Raw genomic sequence first — 26,428 nt, 5'->3', positions numbered from 1 at the left:
TGATAGATACTAACCAAAATAACACATTGGTAAGCACTCTGGATACAGACTGCTAAGAATCAGCCTAATTTGCAAAGAGCTCAATGAATGCAGTATTAACAATAAAACATCATTGTTCATACAAAACAACATACCTCAGCAAAAACAAATGGTGTATCAAAAGGAAGGTATACTCTTCCTTGTTTGATAGCATGGACAGAAGCTGGACCACATCTGTACATCCCTGCATGAGAAAAGAAGTGTTTAGTGAGCCAATTTTGATTTTAGCTTTTCAAGAGGTTAACAAACCTTGTGTTGGCTTAATCTAGTGTGATTATTTGATGGACTAGGACGAGAATTCTGTTTTACTAGTCAATGAATTAACCACCTGGGGAAGAAATATGCCATTTAGAAAGAGATTGGATTTCATTCCTGTGCGCAGGAGTCTGCAGTTTGAGCTCAAGTTACATTTCCAGTGAAATCAATGACTAAATGAATTCCAGTCATAACATGAAAGTCTGACACATAAACAAGGCTCAGGGGGAAAAACAAAATGTGAAATAGTAATTTCTTCCAAGTGTCCTCTTCAGAAAAAATGAAACATTGTTTTGATAATCAATATTTCACCAAATTACAACAGCTCCTCAGATGTGGATCCTCTTGTGGATTGAAGGAGTGAAGGGTTTTCTATACAATTTGCTGCAAAAAGGAACTCCTGCCAAAAGCACACTTCCTTGAGTTTTCTTTTATTCACAAACGACATCTTTTACTTTTTTTTTTTCATTTATTTAGACGGTTATTTTTCTTGTTATGCCCCTGTTTAGGGATTTGGAATCTTTTCAGCTCACCACCTCAAACTTTGATTCAGGAGAGATGTTATATTCATAAGCCTTTGAAACAATGCAGCCACATACAGCAGGTGCCCAGCAAGACATAGGGACAAATGTTTCATGTTAAGTTGAAGACTTGCTGCATGACTTTAAGCTCTGGCAACACGTGGCTAACAGTAAGCCGAGAGTCATGGTAGTGCTGTTTTAGTTCAAACCCTGGCAAAACTTGACCAACAGTATGCAGCCAGTCACAGCTAGCTAATTAAACAGCTCTGATTCAGAGGAGTAATTCATCTTGAATTCTTTTTGGTAAGTTAAATTTACTACACTTACATTCAAGATATTGGGAGAGTGATCTGCTCTGCAGCAAACATTTTTTAAAATTCTGTTCACAGGATCAAAACTATAATTAGGTTCTCCAAGCTAAAAATACAGTGCCACTGCTCCAGTTTAACCTCAACAGCTACCTAAAATGAAGTTAAGGATTTCACGGAATGTTTAGTTTGAATCCTGCATTTTTTAATTTCATACATTACGGAGAACAAGTCACAAAACAGTTAAAAACAAGTTCTCTTGAAAAGATTGATATAAGCTTTACTTTGAGAAAAAATGCCCTAAATAATATTTGATAATGTATACTTGACAGACACGCTGTGATTTAGAAGTAGTACTTCCTATTCAAAGGAATATTTTAGACACTGTATACATTATATTACACATAATTACACCGTTAACTATAATCTGGTACATGCAAACCACAATTATATTTTTTAATGATAATTATGATGCATTTTGATGAAGATTGATGATTGATTGTAGCTTCTATTATGTCAAAACAGATTACCTTGGTTTTAATGTACCACAGATAAATGCTGAACTGAGGAAGAGGTCAGCCTTCAAAATGGTGATGTACATGTAGCATTCTAGGAGATTCCTTTCTCTGTGCTTGTGATATATGTCATTCTTTATAGCATTTCTAAATACTGAGACCTGTGTGTTCCCTTATCCTGATTTAACTAAATGTTGCACTGAAAAACTGTCTAAGAACAGGCTTCTTCCTTGAGCAACAGTTATTTCCACTTTACTAAAATATTTCCCCAAACATACAAGAAGAAAAAGTCTTCTTCTAGTCTTACCATCACTTGTTTCCTGGGGAGTTGCATCCACAGCCTGCCAGCCTCCAAAACCTTCTGGAAGGTCTGATCTAGTCATCCAGCACTCATTCCAACAGTGATAGTTCCTGTAGGGAAGTTTGTAAAACACCTCATGCTCTGTACAGTTCTCCTCAGTACAGAAGCACATAATTTCTTCCAAGCTGCATTAAGTTTACTATACAAGTGGACATTTCAACATGTGTGGCCACTGTTAGAAGCCATGCAAGCTGTAAATTTGCCATCTGTGCTTTGCACAAGGCTTGTGATGCTGGTGGGATTCCATCCCTGTCTTCTTGTAGAGTCTGTGTTCACAGGTCTCTGCCTTAGATGCCACACGTTTTCCCATCTTATCCCAAAGATGTTCCATGGGGCTCAAGTATAGTGAGGAGGGATCTACTGTAGCATATCTCATTCTCCTCTGCCTTGAAAGCCACTGTTACATGAGCAGCATGAGGAGGTGTGCTGTCCTGCTGGGATGTTATCATATACTGACATTCCTGCCCAGAACGTCACACTTGAACCTCCCCATTGATCTCTCTTGTATGCTCAACAGCTCTGCACATCTGCACTACACTTGCAGGCACCCACCAGGGTGATTGGTTGACACAAAACCTTGATTCTTGGTTCAAGAGAACTTGGCTCTTTAAGTGGATGGGTGGGAGGAAGCATGGCATTGAGAAAGTAGTACCACACTTTCTAACACCAAGTAGTACATTCAATACAATAGTCTTTTTCATGATCTTGTTGAAGTTTTTACTTCCAGTGCCATTGTACAACAATCCAGACCATTACCAAGTACTAGGACAGTCAGGTCATTGGCTTATTGTCTTATTCACAGGGTGGTATCCCTACACCACAGCAACTCCAGTCACTATACAAGGAAATTAGTTATACAAGGCTGGTGTAGAGGGAAGATCAGATAACAGTTCCAATGACACAATTCATAATAACAAGCTGTTTCTAGTTGTCTCCCATCTCTGTAAAGACTAGGCCCAGCCTTGCTTAACTTCTGAGAGCTCAAGAGATCAGGATACGAGGTGGTAAGATGCCAAATACAGTAGTAAAACTGCAGTAAGTGAAACTGAAAATTGCATTGCATTGAAAATAATTGGAATAAAATGTTTGCTGACAATAAGGAATGACACTATGATTCATATTTATTTTCATTGTTATGCAACACTACTCTTACATTCACTGAATATTTTTTCTAGCACTGTGGCCCAGCTGCATTGGATCAGCAGCCCTTTTGCTGTCCAGAAATATGGGGATTTGTTCTGAGCAGCTGCCCTTTATCATTCACGGTGTGGGTGCTGAGGTCAGAAATGGAGAAAATGGAAATAAAAATGGCGACTCTGGAGGAGATGAGTGTGCAATGAAAATATTTGACGACTGTAAAATTACAAAAAGATAACTACTGCTGTTTTGTTACATTCTGAAATAGTATTGAGAAGGTTAGTCTGTTGGTATGATCATTCACAAACTCTGGGAGGTGATGATAAACTCCATGATTTTACCATTGAAAATTCTTTTTGTGTGTGTGTGTGTCAGAGGAAATAAAAAAACAACTCACCAAACAGAATCCTTAGTTAGATTTCTGTCTAGTTTCCCATCTTCATCCACAATGGCATCCGTTTTTAAATTCCCGTCGTTGTCATGAGCTGAGAAGAAGTTGGTTACAACCCGCGCAGGTATCCCAAGGCAGCGCAGGACTAGGAACGATCAAAAGGGCAGCATTTCATAGCAAAGCATCACTGTGGGAAAATCCAATTTACAATCCAAGATGCTTCTACTTGTAATCTCAGAATTAAAGACTCAGGGAGACAGTTTCTTTGCATATACGTTTCTTATTACACATCTTTCATGATGTCAAACTTTAAACTCAGCATGGTTCTGTTATATAGAGAAACGTCAGAAGTATATAGATTTTTCTTTTTCTTGATAGTATGGTGTTTAGTTAAATTGTACGAAATTTGGGCTTGCCTGAACAAAGTAAATGCCAGAGAGCAGTGTTAAGTCAAAGACCTTTTTTATAAGTTCAGGCCTTGCTAAGTAAGGGCAAATTTATAGTCTTAGCCTTTACTGGACTGAGTCTCATACTAGAAGCAACTTTTGGCTGCTATTTGCCTTTTTTGGTATCCTCAGTTGTCTGCAGAAGGGTTTACAGTGAGAAGCTGCACTATGATTTATAGTTTTTGTTTTAGAGGCGTATGTACAACATACAGTCTTTTTTTATGAAATAGCTACAACTATCTTTTTTTTTGCCTCAACACCCAAAACTCTACACTTCCTTTAATCTGTTAGGAGTAGGGCAGACCACATGTTACAAAGACTTTGCGCCTGGATGATAGGCTTTCCAGTGATTTACTTAACAGACTGCTCTGCACAGAGAAAAGGTCAAGAAGAATTCCACTTAAAGTAAAAAATATACAGTATATAACCTGTAATATGTGACAAGACATAAAGTAAAATACATTTATCAGTAATGAAAATTTAGTGAATACAGCTACATCTAGCAGTTATAAGAATATACCATTAATTCCCTATTTCATTTAAAGTTCTTGTTTATCTATATGAAAAGCATTTGTTTTCAAATATCCCCTTGCCTTTCTCCAGGATCTAATATCCATGTAATTGTTTTCTTAATGACTTCTACCCTTGGGGTTTTTTTGTTTTCTAATGTAATCGCTTATATTAATGTAATAACCATACATTACATTAAGCAACAGCAAGTCATATAAAGGGACTGGAACTTGCAAGCTGGCAAAAAAAGGAGCCACTCACAGGCACAATGTCAAGAAAGACTCTCTCCTCACTTTCTGTCCTTCTCCAAATTCCGCTTAGACTAGTGGAGCTTTCAGTTGAGCAAAGTATAGTTTTCTCTCCCATTTCCACTCTAGGGTCCATTTCAGATGTGTGCACAGAAGGTAAATGACTAATACTTTAGTTGCAGCTTATTGCTAGACTCTGTGCCATCGCTCTACACTATCCAAAGTTTAGCTTTGCAGCTGAATAACAGAAATAACAGTAATACAGTAGTATCAAAATGTTCTCTTATCTTCTTCATACATTCTTTTTTTAACCTCTTTATCTAATACGGATTCAAGGAGGAACTGGAGTCTATCCCAACAAGCAACAGGCACAAGGCAGGATACACCCTGGACAGGAGGCCAGTTCATCCCAGGGCAGACAGTCACAGATACACTCATACCTAGGGCCAATTTTCCCAGAAGTCAATTAACCGTACCAGTATGTTTATGGACTGCGGGAGAAAAACCCTTATGAATAAGGGGAGAACATGCAAACTCCATGAAGACAATCCCAGGAACTGAACCCAGGGCTCCAGTGCTGTCAGGCGGCAATGCTAAATACCGTGCTACAGTGTCATCCCCCATTATGTGCTTTGCTCTGTAATTTGTTTTGTTGCAGCATAAACAGCACATATTTAGAAAGGGACACTTTGCAGAATTGTAAGACTGTGTTAATTACTCAGTTAACAATATACAGTACATTCATGAATAGCAATTGTGCTGTACAAGTCAGGTTGTGAGTTAGACTTTCCTAATAAAAAAGTTTCACATGACGGAAAGGATTTCCGCATTGGTTATTTAGAAGGTAAAAATCATATTTCAAGAAAAAGAAAACATATTATTGAAAGCTTTGAGACTGAACTGTCACATTGTCGTACACACCTGGAGGAATACAAGATGAAACAAGATTTTGACCCTTGGAATAATATGGGAAAATGGATAGCGCCTCGCTCAAGGTAAACACAGGGCAGTTCAATGTTCAAATTCTTCATGACACAGACCACGTAAAAAGTAGGAAGTGTGCTTCTGTTTACTGTTATTTTGTATTAAGTTCAGTACAAAATGAACTTTCAATTCCATTTGATTCTAGTCGTGCTGAACAGCTTGCATCCTGTCCAAAATGAGCAGTCATACTATAAATATCTGAAATGATTGTACGTGTACAATTACGCATCCAATCTCTTTGTATTTTTATCCTAAAACCTGGAATTAAGGCAATGCAAGCCAAAAATAGTCTGTGCATGAGTAGGAAACTGTGGTATCAAATACAATGACATCTGCAGATTTGATTCACTCCCTTGTGTAAGTGAAGGGGATACGTGCCATCTGACCTAAAATACTGCACAATATGGTGATATGAAGCAATGGTGAAATTGAAATCAAGACTCTTTGAAAACTGAGCAAAACCCTTTTCATTACTCTACCTCTACAAAAACATTTATAAATCCTATTAAGGGAATATTAGGGAAATCAATCATATTGGGGAAATAAATTAGACTAATGTCGGTGCCTCCCTTTTTTACAAAGACAATTGAATTAAGCATTTGGAATAAGCTCCCTGAATACAATGTGGATGCTGATTCACTGAGATCCTTCAAAAAGCTTTTGACAAAATCTTGGGATCATAAGCTTCAACAAACCACATGCCAACAAAGTAATACGAGAAGTGCTGGGACCACAAACCCAAAACTGTTACTTTTGCTTTAGAAAAATCTGTATTTGTGATAATGAGGTTAGCTATTGATCCACTAGAAATACAATGACTGTACAAATGTTGTTGGGCTTGGGTGTAACCTTTGTTTTACAGCCTTCAGAAATTTGCAGAAGTGCATGTAATGGGGACAAAAGGGTGTTGAAAAGGAGTCCTACCACCTGTCCTTACTTCTTTCACAAAACTTTTCTGACATTCGTTTGTTTATCTGTTAATCCCTAACAGAAAATCTCCTTTAGGATACTATAACCAGTTAAAGACCTATTTTTTCTGGCTAAAGTTCTATAACAAATGGTGGTCTCAGTTGCCACGCAATTTGTCCAATGATGACATCAGAACCCGATTAATCATCACTTAGCCCTAAACATGGCAAGGAGACTTGTTAGTCAAAGATGCCAATGACTGATTAATACCTGCAGATTGTGGCCCAGCTGCTATACTTGTACTACTTGATCCGAGGAAAACTGCTCATCTAATCTAATAGATATTTCCTGCACTGATCTGTGTTATTTTGAGTTATCTCGGTAACATGACTCACTTTGTATTTTTCTGTATTTTTTTCAAATATCATAATCAAGTATTATTTTAATTATTTCCCATTGGTTACCTTTGGACTAGGTCAGGCACAGGATACTGGCAATAACGTTTCTGATGATCACGAATCTGATTAAATTCAGATTTTTTTTTAGGCAAGTGCTGGTACTAAAATGACTTTCAGTCCTGGATAGAGGACTTTATTGCCATATGTACATGTACACTGGAAGTTTTATTCGGGCTCGTCTCCGGATATGCACAGTGCAGCAGATGACACAGTACAACAGACAACACAACACACTGTAGACAGTACATTACAAAACAGAACATAATAAATAGTGATTAAATGATCTGCAACCATGTTATTATCCTATAAAATATATAAATTTCTCAAAGGAGCATTTTAATGAGGTAATCATGGTGTTCTTTCTTTGCCTACATAATCCAACCCCAAAAAACGTTCTCTCTCTTTACCTGGAATACTAAACCATACTTTACTATGATTCCAGAGCTGACTGGGCATGTAATGACATGGACATTATGTTGATATTTCTTATCAATGAACAGATTAGATTTAAGTATGTAAAGAACTCTACTACTACAGTACTATTCAGATCCTTATCAAATTCGAGGCCTATTCAAGGCTGTTTAATTTTTGCTTTGTTTCACTGTGTTAACTGTTCTGAAAATGTAAAACTCAAGTCTAAGAATTAATTTTTACCTGCAAATAAGTGAATGACTCTCTTTGTTTCAAATTAAACCAGCTACTATCAATGGTGTGGCGGTTCACTCACACTCGGCCTTCACTTCAGTTCAGTTTATTGTCATATACACAAGTGCAATTAAATGCTTATTTGCATGTATGCTCCAATATAAAGACATTAGAGGAAAGAAAGGAAGACTCAAACACACTGTACTGTATGCCCTGTATCAGTTTGTGAGGTAAATTTAAGACTGGTCAATCTGCCTGTCCACTAAGGCTGTGATAAGCCCTCCTCACAAAATTTTAAAAAGGTTTTGCCATTATAAGAAAGTTTCAGAAACATATTGACTTATCACAAATAAGTGTTAACTGTCATACTGAGAACATATGTAGGGAGCGTCTTATAAAGTCTAAGCATTTTATCTTAACATTCAAGTGCTCTAACAATTACCATACTGTATATCATTACATGATTTCCAATTTCAGTCACCCAAAATTTTTTTTTAATTTGTATTCTTCATGTCTTCTTTTGTTACATCTCAAATATTAAGTAAATCTGGAACTGATCAGTCCTGGTATAGGTCACCTCAAAAGAAAACAAGGCTACTGCTGGGTGGACCAGTAGGTGACACTCTCCCGTCTGGACCAGAATTTCCAAACTAATGCCCCAATATGGGGAGAGTAGACACTGCTGCAGGGGGTGTCATCTTTCTAATGAGATGTTAAACTGAGGTTCTGATAGTTGTTCGTTAAGATCTCATGCTATTTTTCATAAGAATAAGGGTATCAACCTCAGTGCCCTCCTATAATCTATTTCGGGAGTGCACAAATTGGATCACTTAATTTCCCCTTAAAGAATCATTAAACCACATGGTTTAAATGGTTATGAAACGACAATTTCCAGATTTTAGGAACAAGTTAAGGTTTATTCCATCCTGATAAGAGAAGAAAAGAAACACAATGTTTCGGCTGTGGAACCTTCTACCTGAAGAAGTTGGACACCTGAAAAAGGCTCCACAGCCGAAACATTGTGTTTGTTTTCTCTGATGCAGCTACCTGCTTGAACATTTCCAATTTTGGTTTGGTTTTCCGAATGATACGGAACAGCCTAGAGGTGTATCTTATGCACCACATTTTTAGAACATAACATGCATCTACTGTCCTACACTTGGTATCCATAAATTCCCCAACTCTTTCCCCACAGCTTTCTTGGAAAATGTGTTTGAAGCAAGAGTCTCAATTTTTCCTTCCTCCTGCCATTTTGCAACCAAGGAGCTTTGGCAACCAAGGTCAGCCAAAGCCATAAGACCCTTCTATGCACTTGAAACTCCTGTTTAAGTGTTTATTTACAGTGTGGTAAGTGCTGTTACATCCCACTGCTACTGCACTGTTTAAGGAAGTGGATGTTGCCTTCAAAAAGCCATGAAATATTCAGTAGCTCCTTTGTCAAGAGAATTTCAGGCACTCAGACTATTCAGAATCCCATTTATCAAAGTGGTGGATCTACATGTCTTCCTAACAAACTTTGTGAGTCAAATTTAATCAGTCAGAGCTTCTCAGAATCAGGCAGAAGTTCAACAGTAATCTATTCTATTAAAATAAAACCTTTGTGGTTATGAACATAATTAACTATGGAGAACCAAACAAAAAGACCAGTGTTAATTCCAACAAAAATGTGATGAAACTCTAACTTTTTAACTTTAATTTCACCATTTTACGTATTTCCATGCACAAACGCCAGTAGTAATGCAATTCACTAATATTTCAATATGCTCACTTCTAAATTTAGTAAAAACAATTCAAAAGACCAATAACTCACCATGTACCTTCTTTATAACTTAAGTTCCTCTATTTTTACATACAAAAATATGGAGAATATATGAGGGTTATAACACAAGCAGAATCTATCATCCCTTGTAATATACAAAATAAACCAATGAGAATATTTATGATAAAATGGCTCTTACAGGTATTGAAGACTGCAGCGAAGACCCAACACTGTCCATAGCACACTGGCATACCACCACTGGCATAGTTTAGCAGAATTTCCACACTGCCTGTCCAGGCTGTTGGGGCAACGCCATAGAGGTAGTCTCCACTCCAGTTACCCACAATAACTCCATCATCATCTTTTGCGTTCACCTGCGACAGTACATAACACACAAGCATTAAATCACAATTTCCCATTTTTAGGAACAAGTAAAGGCTTATTCCATCCTGAAAAGAGAAGTAAAGAAACATAAAATTTAGTCTGTGGAGCCTTCTTCTACCTGAAGAAGGTGGACAGCCGAAGAAGGCTCCACAGATGAAATGTTGTCCTCTGTCAGGCGATAGAATTTTTTAATAAAATAAGTAATATATCTCCTTTCTGATTCTCTGTAAAAGGCTCACACAAGTGCCTCCAAAAGTTTTATCGATGGTTTTGGTCCTCTTTGAGAGTGTTGTTTACTACACTGTTGAGCACTGGGACTTTTCTCTCTTCAGACACCTCAGTGCTTTGATTCTCCAATGTAGTTGTTCCAGAACTACATTATTTGAATTATTCTAAACTTTATTTAGCAGTGTGGTTGAAGCTTTCATCCCAAATTTATACAGCAGGGTATTTTACTGATACAATCTCAGTGATGCACTTTACGTCAGAAGCTGCCCATGCAACAGAAGAACCCCACCTAGCTTGTGGACCCACAAACCTCCAGATACAAGTCCAAGACCTCACTCACTACACTCGCAACAGCTGGGCAGCTATGCAAATCATTACTTGCTCAGTTTAAACTGTAACGATGTGTACTTTGTAACATCTTTCGTGCTTACTTTACCCATTTGCTGTACACAGCAAATAAAAGTATGGTTTGTTGGTTCTATAAAGAAAGGCAAACTAGATATCAGACACATTTAATTTGTAGTGTAGAAGGCATAGGGAGGCATGGAGCTACAGTGGTTAATATTGCTGCCTCACAGCGTGGGGGCCCTGGTTTCGATTCCAGATCTGGGTTGCTCTCTGCATGAGGTTTGTATGTTCTCCCAATGTTCATATAGCTTCTCCGGTTTCCTCCCACCGTCCAAAAACATACTGTTAGGCTAATCGACTTGGCCTTTGTGGGCGTGTGTCTGCCCTGCAATGCACTGGTGTCCTGTCCATGATGTATCCTGCCTTGTGCCGGGTGCTTGGCTGAGGAGCCAATCATGTGAAGCTACCATCTGTGGGATTCTGATCAAGTGCCTCTTAGTCAAAATCCCCCCAGAAAGGTCCCCCATGACCCTGAATTGGAACAAGTGGTTAAAAAATGAATGAATGTAGAAAGTATATTTGAATGGCCTACTTACCATTGCAGAGGCTACCCGGCTGACTTTGACAGGGTTCCCCCTTCCAGTGAGAGGCATCTGAGCTTTGTCCATTATGAAGAGACAGGCATCCAAAACTCCATATTCAAACTGCGAATGGAAGGAGAAGATGGTGCATTCAATACTATACTGTACTGTCACTGTATTAGCAAACCATTTTTATGTATATGTAATATTTACATTAGAGGGTCTCATTGTCTCTGTCTGTCAACCAGGCTTTGCATAGCCTCTACTTACATCAGGAGAAGGTCCACATTGAAGTTTGACCCCAAACTTTTAGTTGGGAAAGGTACCTTATTGAGAGTCTGAACCACTGCCTTGATTGAACCATGCATTCTGAATATGTGACTACCACTACAGATCTGTGTGGAAGTCCATGCCTCAGGTCAAAGCTACTTTGATGTTGTTACAATTTTTTTTTTTGTGAGAGGCAACTTTTTATTCAGAATTGAGTAAACAGCAACAAGACCATTTATTGTACCTGCACTCACAGATCACAAAAACACACACTTATTTTGCTGTCCGATTAAGTAATATTACTCCGGGTTACATGAAATGGACAAGGAGAGAGCATATAGACCATACTCAGACAGACAGAAAGAAGTACTATATAGGAATGCGGGTTCCCTCTGGTTGTGTGGCTGTAGTGCTATGTACAGTTCCCTGACCACACACACAAAATACCATTTGACAGAATTGAATGGGTAAATAGCCCAGTAGGATATATATATTTTTTTTAAAGGAGTGGCATGGTTGCACCACAAAAACTGTATTATCAAACAGCAGTATCATATACTACTTTATAATTTTTAACACTCAACTCAGGATCAATTTATTTAAAATCATTTTAAAAAAGGGAACAAATTAATGTTTTTCTTTTAACAGCATTTTGAAATTTCTGTTCTCAATTCAACTCTGCATACAAAAAGGTAATGTAATTCAAACTTATATTCATAAGAAACAACCTGCAGGATTTCTAAAGGGGATTGCTGCTTTCTTATTCTTGGGAAGCCAAGAGTTAAAACAGATGCTTCAGAATGTCTTGTACTCTTTATTATAAAACAATCCAGAAGTAATTATTTCTCAGCAGCTGTTTCTCACTATCCTTCATTTCAAAGATACAGGGGTCAACAAACTTAGTATCTTAATTATTTCTTTATGCTATTACTACTTGAAAGTGTTCAGTTATTGGAGTGGTAGAGAAGGATCAAGCAACCACTGAAACAGAGAAATAATTGGCCACTAATTAGAAGCACACTATCTTCAAAGTGAACAGAGACCTCAAAGACAGCATGGTATCCTCATCTGCTAATGAAGGCTGTAGACAGTTCTGGTCTGTTAGATAATAAGCAAACCATTAGTGTTTCTAATACATAATCGAATAATTAGGCCAGTGTCTCCTTGATCAGATATACTAAAAAGCTATAATGGGAAAACCAACCATGCTAATAACTATTGCTTTTATTTATTTTTTTGAATTATCTACTCTCATAGAATATCTGTTAGGGGAACATAAAGGGTAGTCCACGAAGCTATAGCAATTCATGTGTAAGTATCCTGAAACTGCCATGGGTTCGAGGTTTCTATGACTTCCTTAAACTGCCTTTTTAAATACAGCACATTTAAATTAATACAAACCTGCAGAGCACAAAGACTCCAATATTATACATATAACCAATTAGACCAAAGATAATAGAGTTCCTGATATCACTGCAGCAAACACTTTGCAGATAACATGCAACCAAGTTCAGGTGTTGCAAGCAGGTAAAAATAAAATCATAGCTTACTTTCTTCTCAGGAATTTGTCTCGTGCTACTTCACAAGACAAATTCATATATCAACCGCTGCACTTTAAGGAATTTAAAAACTGTGTACTGTATATTCATATTCAGCTGTGAAGTGTCTTTTTATCTCTCTGCCTTCTTAGCATGAAGAAGGTGCTTTTTCTTACACAGACATTTTCGTTTAAATACTGCATTTACAAATCAATAACTAAACAGTAATATCTCAAGCTGTATGACTGAAAAAAGAAGCTGGCTGCTGGCAAGTCAAATGAAAAAGAACTAAAAGGGGCTAAGTAATAAGGTGACCCGGCTTTTTTTAATATTCTGAAGATCATTTTGGTGTGAAAGGTACACGAAGGCCTGACATTGTAGATGCCCCCACACAGAGGAGCAGACCTCCTCTTTGACAGCACACAAAACATTTAATCAGGTACGATAGATTTTATTCCTGTGGACAAAAATGGTTTGGCTAAACAAAAGAATGAAAAAGAGTTGTGATTTTCTTTACAGGTTGTATAAATTGCAGGAATACCTATTAATCTAGAGCAGCAATAAGTGTTTTTACTGATCAAGAAGAAGGGAGCATTTTCAATTATCTAACTGGTTTCAGACTACATTCCTGATAGAAGAATGAATAAAGGTTTATATAAGAATCACATTTGTTTTGGATGTCACAACTTGATTAGAGTAACATGCTTTTCACAACATTCACTGGAGCTCTGAAGCATAAAAGGGCTTCACTGCAAACATTTAACAACTGTAAGTAAAATGGAAGCAACAAAGAACAAAATATAAATCCTGAAAAAAATGAAAAAAGCAATATTTGGAGCAGTGTACATCAAAATGAAGTTATTTGTCTGTTGTTTCAGTTGAAAATCCAGTTTTTGTTCCTTTACAGTGTGAATGACTACATGTTTAGCTCTGTGAAATTCTAGAATTACCTGTCCAAAATTCCAAGGCCTGCTCTCCACCTCACTGGCTTCCCCAAAGTAGATAATGCCCGCTTCATTCAGGACATATTCTTCAATTTCCCCGTCTTTGCCCATATACACTGAATCATCTATGAGAGAAGAGTCATGTGTTTAGGTGCACAGCATAATACTTTCCTGTGAGAGACTAGCCACAACCTCATCAACCCCATGTCAAAGTGATTCTTCAATTGCAGTTTACCACACCTTGAATTATGAATGAAAAGAAAAGGCACAGTCATAACTGACAACACTTATTCAGACCAAGGCTCACTTGTAAGATTTGTGAGATGACAAAGCTCGAATGAGTTTCTAATCAGCATCAGAGCATTCTACATCTTAATCATGAACCTCCTGGTTTAGTTTGGCAAGTATCCTACTACTTGTATTTCTAAGAATTTCTCCATAATCTTTGCTTCCAAATCTCTTTTTTTTTTCTCTGGAGGCTGAATGCAGGTCCATCGAAATCAATCTTATTCCTGAGCGGCTTGTTATTGTAATGAGACATCTTAAACAGATGCCAAATTTCAAGATGTAAAATAGAAAATGATTTCTACATCTCAAAAGATAAGGATTTTATACTACTACCATTCCTATTAATAATAAATAGCAGAAGGTAGAGTTCACCAGGGTCCAAAGAGACATCTCTTTTCATGGACAAGGGTATTATTTTCTGCTAGAGCATTTATGGTTTCCTATAATACTGCACGTTACAGTATAGCCCACTCCTCTGTCTTTAAATACTGTACCTGTAAGTCAGTTTTGCATTCCACTTTAATAAGGAGTCAAAGGTTATGAGCAAGGTTATTTCTGAACAGAGAATTTATGGGTGCCTATCTGTCTTCCACAGTAACAATAAATTTAGCTACTTTTAAAGAGAAATAACAACACAGTTTTGCATTTGACATTTAAGAGAGGTCAGAGGTCACAAGCAAGGCCTTTAATTATAGCTAGATATGGTTTACTACACATGTTCCATGGGAAGATTTAACTTTTAAGAAAAGTCAAAAGTCATGGGAAGGGTCAGTTTGTGATAAGAGTTTTTGTTCCTGTTAGTGTTTCTATTTTGTGCTACCTTGTGTTCTATAGCAACCTTCATCCTATCTGCACTCATTATGGAGCTATTAACTAATTTTTTATTTGACCAGATAAACGTACAGTACTAAGGTCAAAGCTTCCAAATTATGTCACCATTCAGCTTGTCATGAAAACAGTTTTACCATGGGCATAGACTAACACATGTTAAGATGTTCCATTTCAGAGAACAACAATTTTCAAAGTTAATCAAATTTTGAGGAAACTCCAATGTGGTGTTAAAAAATATGGCCTGATGGCACAACTTTACTCTGACACAACTTAGCAAGGGGCCAAATGTTTTGAGTTTTTTATCAGGTGTCGACTTCACAAGTATTTGAAAATCCACAAATATTTGAAATACCTTTAATTGCAAATTAACAGGGGCATGAAAAATAATAATCTGAAAATTTTCCAGTAAAGATTTTCCTTTGTCCCCTAATAATTATGCAATTTAATATTTGACAGCTTACACATGAAAAAAGTAGATCTGTCAGCACAAAGGCAAAACTTTGTGTTAAATTAACTTTCAAAGCAAACATGGAAAGATGTTTGGTCAACAGCCAAAACTATTACTTTACAGCATGTCTCATCCCTTTTTCCCAGAATCCAGTACATTTATCAAAAGCACAATGACAGATAAAGTCAAAGCATAATGTTTTTTTTTTCTTTCAAACTGGAATACTATGAGCTTGTGTCCAAACTCATTGATCCCCTCAAAAAAGTGTTTTCTCCAGGTGGTCAGCTGAGTGTCAGAGCAACTTCAGAAGTATACTGTACTGTAATTCCTGGCATGTTTTTGTAGCTCAATCGGAAAACTAGACAAGACCACACAGACTTTACACAAATTACCAAGTCCTTCGGATATGATAACTGCAGCCGCACTTCATCATAGCCCATGAATTCTAGGTTATGTTTGATCATTTATTCTTTATTTGCCCTTGAAAAACACAGCAGATTTAAAGGTAGCCTCCCAAAGAAAAGCCACATAGGAAGCAACACACTGACTGCCAAATGTGGGTGAATTGATGATACAGAGCAACTGCTATGCATATTCTGTTTTAGAAAGAACTGATTGAGGATGATGTGTTTCTGCACTTGAGCCAAAATGAATGAGAACTAGCTCATAAATGTGTAAACAAAGCAGATGATGCATTTCTGCACTTGAGTAGTTTGGGAAAGTGGCTTAGACAGAAGTGCAGATGGATCAGTAAAAGTCCCTTTCACAACAAGTGCAGACAATCTACGCAAAAGTTTATCATTTATAAAAAATGCTTTTAAAAGAGTCAGGAAGGGTTAGACTCTATCTTTAATGTCAGACAAAAGAAACTAGTATTCCCGTCAATAATCATACATATCTTTCTGGTTCTCAGTCCCGAATATTTGGGCCAATATGGACAGATGCCTTAAAAATTGAAAAGGAACCATTCTTAAGGAACCTGAAGAAGGCTTCACAGCTGAAACGTTGTGTTTTCTCTCTTCTTTTTTCAGCATGGAATAAACCCATTACTTGTTCCTTCGCAGACTACGCATGCTGACGCAGCTACCCACCAGACCTTAAAAATATGAATGATGTCTTAGACAGGTCGCTGTTAACAGCCCTCAACAATCAAGGCCTGTCCTAGATTTTATCCAGGTGTTCAAAATTCCTAAAAGTGAGTTGAAACATCAGTGACTAATTTAAACTAAAGAAAAGCAAACAAATATAAATATAACAAAGAAAAGATGTGGGGATTGAATGAAAATTTGGGAGGGCAGTTAAGAGACAGGAGACAAAAGGACTGCAGGCACATTAGATGCCACCTCACAGGCCTCCTTCAACAAATAGTGAGGATTGACTGTGGTGAAAGAAGCACACTGCTCTGTAGTAAATGCAAATCATAATCTTCTGGCTAATAAAACTGCCACTAGAGTTAAAAGAAAAAAATTGCTGGAGGTATCATTCATTTAAACAACAAAGACTTTTAAGAGAAGTCTTTACTCATTCCAGTGGAAGCTGACGTTTTCAAAAAGATTGTGTTTCATTTATGAAAATCAATCTGAAGATATCCAAGATAAATCCTGAAACATTTTAGAAACATATTAACATTCCTAATTATTATGCAACTCGAATCAACTATGTCAGTATGACATTATAAAAGACTGTAGTGTGCCTAAGGGAAGAATTAAACTTAAATTCCTCGTTATTTCTTAGATATGACATGCCAAAGTGTGGTCATACACTCTTAGGAAGTAGTGTGTGCTTATGACTCTGCTCATGCAAAGGTGACAAGTTATGTGCTTACGCCCTTGAGGGGCATGTGGATATTGTGCATTTAACTTTCATATACTGCATCTATGGAACTGGACACAAATATACATTAACTGGATAGTGTAGTTAGAAATGAGACTAGACTGGAAAAAAGAACAATAAGTCAACAACTGGTAAAACCCAAGATGTAACATTCATCTCTATCCAATATGAAGACTGTTGCTACTGTATATAAGAAATAATTAAACAAATGAGCAGGGCCAGTGAAGTAATATTGGTTTTGGATTTTGGTAAACATTTAAACAAATTCACATTTTCAATAACAAATAAAACAACAAATACATACCAGAAAACAACCAATGGTAATTTCCACGCTGAAACTACTGTATGTTTGAATGCTTAGCATGTTTCACGTGTGAGACAGAGCAGATTAGCAGGAATATGAAGCACAGGAAAATAAAGGAAAGGGCTGGTGAGAATGGACACACAGGTGAGAAAGTGTAAAAACAAAGCTTCCAGTAGAAACAAATACATTTCTGCTGGTGCCTTGTAGTTTTTATCAAGGCAGAACTATTGACTAATTCCCTGTGATTCTACCTGCTGATTTCTCCAGTTGATTCTCCCCCAGTTGTTTTCTTCTCAGGTGAGCACCAAACACACTATTTGTAAAGCAGTTGACTAATTACTCTCTGAACGAGACGGCTGTTCCACATTAAACCAATCATTTGATTCAAACACCGACTCTCAGTGGATTCATTAGCCAACCTCGGTGGTTCAGAGGATATTATTTATCAATTAGTCAAGCCTACAGTATGGCGAGATAAATATGTGTGGTTGCACATATATGTCGAAATTGCTACAATGGGAAGGAATGGAAGATTCTACCTATCCCATTCACTTCCCTTGTTACATCTGTGACTCAAATGCCATATTGACCTGAGGCCGAAACACTAATTAACTCCCTCCTCCATATACAAAAACATTCAACATAATGAACCACATTCAGACAAAATAAAATTCTCAACAGTATAAGAAAGAATGAAAAGAGTTAGCACCTACAAATGGTGAAAGCAAATATGAAACAAAAAATTAAACGTCAACTAGATCTCAGTTCCCAATAACTGCCCCAACACAGAACTAACACCTCTCAATCAACCAAAAGTCAATTTCTCACCGACAGTACACAGATCCCCTGACAGAGAAAGAAAAGCAATCCCCCTAATTTCTTCTCCATCGAAGGCAATCAGGTACCTTCAGATCACATGAGTTCCTGGACTGAGTATTTCTATTGTGTCAAATTTGTTTCTTCAAAACACAAATACCTGGAGCCCATGGATTGAATAAGATGTAGGTATCTGTTTGTGGGTCCCTTCTCGTTCTTCGGATGCCATACGGGGTCATAACTGCAACATACAGTCTGAACTTCCCCACAATGCAATCTGGAGCTGGGGTGATGCCCAGAGTGACAATGCTGCCTTCACTCCCCAGCACTCTTGCTCCCCATTGTCCATCAGTTTGATCTTGGTTTGGGGAGACGGCGACATAGGTGCCTTTGTTTCCTTGTGGATAACGACCTAAGGCAAAGAAACACAGAGAAAAACATTTCGATTTTCAACTGCATAAGAAATTGGACAGACCCTGTTTTAAGTATTATTTATTGTCAATCATTGATCATCAAGGATTGTTTAACATTCTCCAATTCAAACATTTACTTCAGGGATTTTTAATTTGTTCATGAGTGAAATCCACAAATGTAGCCCTCCAAAGGACTAAAAGATCCCAGCAGTCCATATTTAATCTTGAATATCACAATATTTCACTAAATGTGGTCCATGATGGTACTATTGGCCCTTTTCGAAAATAAATCATTAACAAAAGCCTCAAGTCAATAACATCGAAAAAGTATAGTGGTTTTAAGAAAGCTGTCCCTCTCAAAAGCCACTGTTAATTGCCGAAGGGGCTTCTGTTCACCAGAGTGACACAGGTGTACCTAGTGTGTATAGAGCTATGCTTTCAGAAAAATATTATCTTTGGTGTCTTTTCTCCATCTGTCATTAGTGGAGGTTTCCTCAGCTGAACACTGTTAGCCTTCTTCATAAAGTATTCATCATAACCAGAACCTCAAAATTCTTACGTTTACTGAAAATAAATTGAAAGAAGTTAAAGACATTTGCATATATACTGTGTGACAAGTATACAATGTGTCCAGGAACTCTAATAAGTTTAAACTAGCAATGTTATACTCATAATGAGATGGTATTATAACTCCTCAGTACCATTAACCTTCTACAGTCAGTGAGTGTATTCTGTGAAGCATTTCCAACATCAGTACCTGGGCAAACGAGGGAGACACCTTGGGCCAATAAATTATAACAATGCCTATTGGGGAATCATTTAACGAGATTCTTAGTTTCTCTCACTAGTGGGCAGACTGGTAACTGGGTGCTAGTGTACAGATCCAGTAACATTCTTCACACTGTTACAAGGAAATTAAGAAAATTGAAATATTGTGAACACTAAAAAACTAAAACACTGAAACATTACTTAATACTACTACTACTACTTTCATGTTTTCTTTGTTGATGGGACATTCAAGGATGCATATGTGTATGTATACATACTTTGATTTACTGCTTGTTTCCCAGATGTCTTGATGGTATTTTGTATAAATTGTATTAATTGCTTTGGACAACATCAACATCATCTTGCTAATTGGGATCAGTAACTGTTTCTGCGCAGATACCTCTAGGTCTGAGAATGTTTCACAGTGAGAAATTACATATCAGATGTGCAAACTGTACTTTAGTAGAGTAAACATTTCATTTCCTGTGATAAAACCATTTGCTAACCTCATCATATAATGTAAAAGCTAAACCTCTTTTTCACCATTTGTTAGCACAACCATGGCTTTCATTAAGTTTATAATTGAAAAACATCATTCATAAGAAAGGTGGGAGAATGACAGAAGTTTGAGTGCACAAGCTTACGTACATCAGAGAACATTCACATAGATGTGACGTAATTAGACTATGATGGGAAACATTTTTCATTCTCTGTTGCAGTTTCTCAGATTACAGCGCTTAAGTGGCAGGTAATTTTACTTTCTCTCCTAGAGTGAACTTTCTGTTTATTGCATCATTATCAGCCATTTAGAAAGACTACTCAATCAGACTGTACACATCCTCACCAATAAAACTATCATGAATTCTGTTGTTGGGCCGCAGATTGACTTCAAATCGATTGCTCTTACAATCATCATTTGAATACATTCTAGGCTTGGTCTCATAGATTGTATTTTGAGACAGCATCTGGTTTTTGAACAGAAAAAAAAAAATCTGTCTGCAATTTATTTTGTCCTGTTTTTGTCTTTCACATAAGGGTCCATGCTGTTTTCATTTTTATATTTAAAGTGCCTGTGTGCTTAAGATGTTTTTAATGTAATTCAGATTTAAAGGCAAATTCAAACAGGTGAATCATTTTCGAGTGTTCTGGAAGTATGAGGCTATATCAGGAATCTTCTATATGCAAGCAGATATTAATAGACATTTTGCCTAATGAGGATGTTGAGATGGATTCTGCAGATTTCAATGAAGGATAAGATCAGAAATGAAGAAATCTGTAGACGATGTAGGGTGGTGGATGTGGTTGAGAAGATGCGAGAGGCGAGGTTACGGTGGTATGGACATATCATGAGGAGGGACGTTGAGGAAGTAACAAAGAGGGTAATGGAATTTGAGGTGGAAGGTAACAGAGGAAGAGGCAGGCCTAGAAAGAGATGGATAGATTGTGTGAGAAAAGATATGGAGGTATGTGAAGTGAGTGAGGAAGATGTGCTCGACAGAGACAAATGGAGAAGAGCAACCAAAGCAGCTGACCCCAGGACAGTCTGGGACCTAGGCTGTGAAGAAGAAGAAGAAGAAGATTTTGCCTAATAGCATACTGTAATGAGCTTCAAATAAAATAGTTCTGTAATATACTAATTTTTCCTTAGTCACACCGAACCAGGACTATTTTAGCTACTGTACACAGACAGCTTGTCCATCTTGGGAATTTGATGACCCAGATTCAGTTTCTATAATACACTGCATCCTGACACCCACAGGATTTAGCTGTAATTAATTTCTCTGTCTGTTTCTCAATATTCTGCTTACTATTGCCTGTGGCCTGTTTTCAAGGGAGGCACTTACTTGAAACATACAGTAATCAGTTCCCTAGGGCAGGTTGGGTTATCCCCTTCATGTGTATGTCAATTCCCAGAAGGAGCTGATCCTTCATCGCCCTTTTTCTTCGCTTTCCAGGTGAGATTACACAATTACAGTTGGCTTTTTGTAAACAGATTTACTCTCTCTTTTAAGTGGCGCACTTTGAATTAAGTTAAAAGATAAAGGGATTTTTCCTTCTTATGGGTGTCTGCCAGTAAGGGAATTTTGGATTTAGGTAGGCTTCACAAAGTGTTTCATTCTCTTTTCACCTTTTGCACTTAGTACATGTTTTCTTTGTTGATGGGACAATCATGGATACATATGTGTTTCTTCTCTCTTGGACTATTACATATAATATTTTAAACACAGAGACTACGAAAGAAAGACAGTACTGGAAACCTGAGGCTAGTCCTTCCTTGAGGGTGGTCATAACATATATTATGTACGTATGAGTCTTTGTTGTTTATCTTGTAGAGCCCAAACTCTTTCAGCCACACATAGCAGCCTGCCCAACTTTGGACCTGATGACTTCGGTTTGGCTACCCTTAATGGATGTTAAGGATAATAATGTAACGCAACGGGGGCTCAGGTGGGCGCCCTTGCCGCATCTGGTCGGCCCCATCCCGACTGAGTCTCGAACCCGGGACTCCCGCGTCTCTCTGCAGCGACCTAGCCCTAGATCTCTCTACAGCCCAGTAGCTTTGGTCCTGCTATCACAGGGAAGGGCGGTGACATCACCTGCTCTGGTACGCCGGCTCTTACACAGTGCCTGTCGGCCGTAAGCAATACACTCTCCCCCGCTTAAATCGCCGTCCCCGGCGAAGGGCTATCCCACCCCGCTCTGACACCAATGTAACGCAACAGGGGCTCAGGCGGGCGCCCTTGTCGCATCTGGTCAGCCCCATCCTGACTGAGGCTCGAACCCGGGACTCCCGCGTCTCTCTGCAGCGACCTAGCCCCGTGAGCTAAAGAGAGATCTCTCTACAGCCCAGTAGCTGTGGTCCTGCTATCACAGGGAAGGGCGGTGACATCACCTGCTCTGGTACGCCGGCTCTTACACAGTGCCTGTCGGCCGTAAGCGTTACAATAATATAGATTTCTCCCAGCATCAAAACCCCAAGTGCTTAGTGAGCTTCTAGCTCTTTCATGACCTTAATTCTTCGGGAACAATTTTGTTCAGGACAGCTAAACCTATATTAGAGTCAGTAAAGTATCTACTTGGTTTTGGAGCACAGTGCTGCTCCTACATCACAGAGGATAAAGACAGAATTACTGCATGTTCATGGTTGAACAGATGAAGGATACTAACAAGTTCTGACATCCTAAGCAGAGAGGTTAGCATTGCTCCTGATATTTATCCTATAACTGATATGCTGTAAACATTATGCTGACACACATGAGTTATAACACATGAGTTATAACACTGATGACAAGAAACTTGCATATCTGCAAGCTGCTGAATTTCTTAGGCCTTCTCTGTGTATCAGCTGTTCTTCAGGTTATCCATTGAACCTCTAGCTTTGAATGTTGGTGGCCAGTTTCCTCTGAATTTTGGGTCACTGTGCAATACATTTCTGTCAGCTCAGTACCGGTGTGACATTTAGCTCAACTATGGCATAATAAGTTGTCTATCTTCTCTTCCCAAGTCATCCTTTCTGTTGCTCCAAGTTTACCCTGGACTTAACAAATGATTGTAATCAGTATTTGTGGAGGTCAATGCTGTGATTAATCACAACAATAACAATGTAATGTCTCAATTTTTCATTTAGCAAATAAACAGAAATTAGTTTATGTTTGCATCTTTAAATGCACGTTTAAATTGATTTCTTGTAGTCTTGCTGTGCATTTTAAATGGGTTTATCAAGTTTCTGAAGGAATTGCATTAATTATCTTGCACTGGGTGTTCAAATGCTTGTTGTAAGAAAGACAAACTTTTTTGCAGTTAAATGTAAGTTTCATTAGATGTTAAGAGAGGGAGGCTATGTGAATATTATTTTTAAAAACAGTGTGCTGTTGTTGTGCAATAAATTAAGAAAATATTTGTTTCAATGCTAGAACAGATCTAAGACTGAAATGAGAAACAAATGGCTGAGGTGGTATTGTTCTTGACTGAGGTTCTAAAGCTGGCTATCTCCTTGTTGTTGAGAAGGACAGAATATGCAAAACTTGTCAAGTAAATCAACAGATAGCATGACATGTCTTCATGTCTCCTTGGTAATTGTGGGGTGGCAGGGGCATTTACATAATAATAACTGATTACTGCAAAGAAAACTTGAGAAAGGTGTAAATTGATCATTCTAATTTCGGGACAGAAATGTGGCAGTCCTTAAAGGCAGAATAAAATGAAATGTGCCAACTACTGTATGTCCCATATCATCATTCCAAAATTGCAAAATGATACAGTGAAGTGCATTGATTTGTTTGGTATATTTAATTCCAAAATTATAATATGTTCTGTACCTGCACATTCTGTTGAAACAGATAAGACAAATAAAGATGTGATTAGCCCCTAGATAAGATTAGATCTTAAGTAAGATCTTTAATAGTTTTGGCAATCAGCTTTAGAATAAAATTGGTCTCCCTTCTATTAATAAGACAAATCAAGCAACCAAACTGAAAGCCACATTTTAAGAGATGGCCTCTGCTTTGGAATAATTCCACCTATTCAAGTTTTGAATTCTGCAAATTCAGCACATTGTTATTTATTGCTCACTGTACATTCCTGTAGCTTCCAGCACAGGGCTATATATTCAGACCAAGACAATGCCATTCCAGGGAACAGGAAAAAAGACTTGTGTTTGAGAAGCATAGGGAATCTCATTCCTTAAATTGAAAGTGATTTGGAAGAGCCTAGAATTTCAAATACCAACATATCATCAATGAGATGTTCATTACATTCTTAATCAAAAAGCTGAACCTCACAGCACTTTAAGTGATATGGTTTATCAGCTCACGATGTAATTTCCTGTCAGGTGCAACACTTCAACATCAGGCGGTGTACCAACATGTCTGATATATCATAGAACAATACAGATTAAACTGATGGATGACTACATCAGCAGCATACAACTATGGACTCCAAAGCCAATTGACACCCTCAGGAATCGAGTTATTTTTATCTTTAGCTGCTCATTTAATATATTCGATTATTTTTATAATGGAGGGTGAATGTTTAAACGATATCTATGAAAGTCTTCTAAATGTTCCAAAATAGAGCAGAGTCAATAATGTAATGATCTTTTAGGAAAGATTTTGTTTTGGGCACAGAGAGATAACTTTGAGAGTTGTGATAGAGTGACAATGATATCCCATTACTTATATGAATTTATTGCTGTAACAGTTTAGGTACACTTCCAGAATAAATAGACGTGAATCTTGAATTACTTGAATTACAAATTCTCTGACCTCTCTTATTCTAAGAATAAATAATGAAAGGGAACAGAACAAAAAGGAATGATAGAATTAAGCAGTGCATTGTGATCTGAAAAAGATTATTTCATTGTAGTACATCTTAACACTTTTAGGAAATATTTTACAGCTTCCTTTGCCTAGTGAATTCTGTAGAAAACATTCTGAATCGGCATATGGATATATGGACTGGAATAAAAGGTTAAACTCAAGGTTTTCTTGTGTCTTCTTTCTACTTTTCAGCACGAAATTAACCTCTACTTGTTTTTTTTATTTGACCAGATAGTGATCTGCCAAGTTTACAGAGAATGAATGGAGTGTATGCTTTATACATACAATACATATACTGTACCTAACATATCCTTACAGGGTCTACAAGGTTTTGCTGTAGGTTATTTCGATGGAACTCGTGTTTGGTTTAATATAGTTCTTTTGCTTGTTAACAGCTTGGAAGACTGAAAGTTTTTTGATCAAGGTGTTAAGTACGACCCCTAATGTTTGGCACTCGTTATTAATACAAGGCTCACACATTCTGCATGTTACCTCTTGTTACAATGTTGCCTCCTCTTAATTACACCACTTCCTTTATACTGTAGCAGCTTGTGGAACTCCCTTACAATATAACAGTGTCAATCTATGGTATAGTTAGGAAGTCGACAAACCAAGCACATAACACAAGGGACCTTAAAATGGTTAAACATCAAATCTCCAGGAGCCTCCATACCAAATTACAAGTCTATTCAAGTAGTGATCTTAGTGATCAGTAAACATGCGTTATGTACATTATAATACTTTAAACAGCACTTTAAGAGTACAATTCAGTGATCTCCAAACTATCCTATGCAGGCTGTTTTTGACTGTGAAATGGTACATTCTGAATTAATCTAAGAATCCTATCAATTTGTACCTTTAAAGATTCCAATAAAATCAGCTCCAACAACACACTGCTGCTCCGGTAAAGTATTAATGACTCTGACAACTCTTTGTGTAAACAATATGTGAAAGAACCTTTTAAATGAGGCCTAACAAGTAAAATGTTAACATTGATTTGATTCAAATACTCACATTCCTTTTGAAAACATTAACTCAAGGAACTACCTCAAAATGAAGAACAATGCTGATTCACTGGGGTCTTCTAGGAAATGTATATAGGGCATCTGTGGATCAATTAGCTAAGCAGCTGTATCTGCTTCTCTTGCCTGTGATTTTTATTGTGTTCTCATGTTCAAAGTTTACTTAGGGAGATGATTCCATCCTTACAATATATGCAATTGACATACAGTATCTGTTTTACATTACAAAATGGAGGAAAATGTGACAATTGTTAAATGAATTATTCTCTTCAGCGTGTATAGGAAAACAATTGGAAGCTTGATTTAATTCCAACATACAGCCTGATTAGTGATCCCACCCTATTTATTGTAATTCTGTGTGTTCTAATGGAAGTAATGTTCAATTTGTGGGAGCTGATCTGGGTCTGGTTTAATGGGCTTTCCATAAACCTGAGATACACAAAGGGGCATTTGAGAAACTCAGGATTATGCTTTTATGTTATAATCTTGTGCATTGATCTGTAAATGCATACAACATCCAGTGACAATTCTGGTGACTCTCCTTTTACTATCATTCTGTTGGCAGTAGATAGTCTATATCTCATTACATTGTATTATTAAAGGGTATG

At 37.5% G+C, this 26,428-nt stretch overlaps 1 protein-coding gene across 1 annotated transcript in view; it reads right to left on the bottom strand.

Annotated features, from left to right (window-relative positions):
- LOC102692555 (coagulation factor XIII A chain) overlaps positions 1-26,428 on the bottom strand; it is a 58,925-nt gene that overhangs the window by 20,256 nt on the left and 12,241 nt on the right. Inside the window, exons 4-10 of the mRNA XM_006634398.3 lie at positions 18,460-18,711; positions 13,786-13,904; positions 11,043-11,150; positions 9,686-9,860; positions 3,534-3,672; positions 1,946-2,049; positions 135-223 (exon numbers count right to left, since the gene is read on the bottom strand). Coding sequence (XP_006634461.2) covers positions 135-223; positions 1,946-2,049; positions 3,534-3,672; positions 9,686-9,860; positions 11,043-11,150; positions 13,786-13,904; positions 18,460-18,711 — 986 coding nt within the window. The remainder of the gene's footprint in view (positions 1-134; positions 224-1,945; positions 2,050-3,533; positions 3,673-9,685; positions 9,861-11,042; positions 11,151-13,785; positions 13,905-18,459; positions 18,712-26,428) is intronic.

The sequence above is a fragment of the Lepisosteus oculatus genome, chromosome 6, assembly GCF_040954835.1.
Source record: "Lepisosteus oculatus isolate fLepOcu1 chromosome 6, fLepOcu1.hap2, whole genome shotgun sequence".
Lineage (NCBI taxonomy): Eukaryota > Metazoa > Chordata > Actinopteri > Semionotiformes > Lepisosteidae > Lepisosteus > Lepisosteus oculatus.
This window is presented reverse-complemented; position numbering and strand designations above follow the sequence as displayed.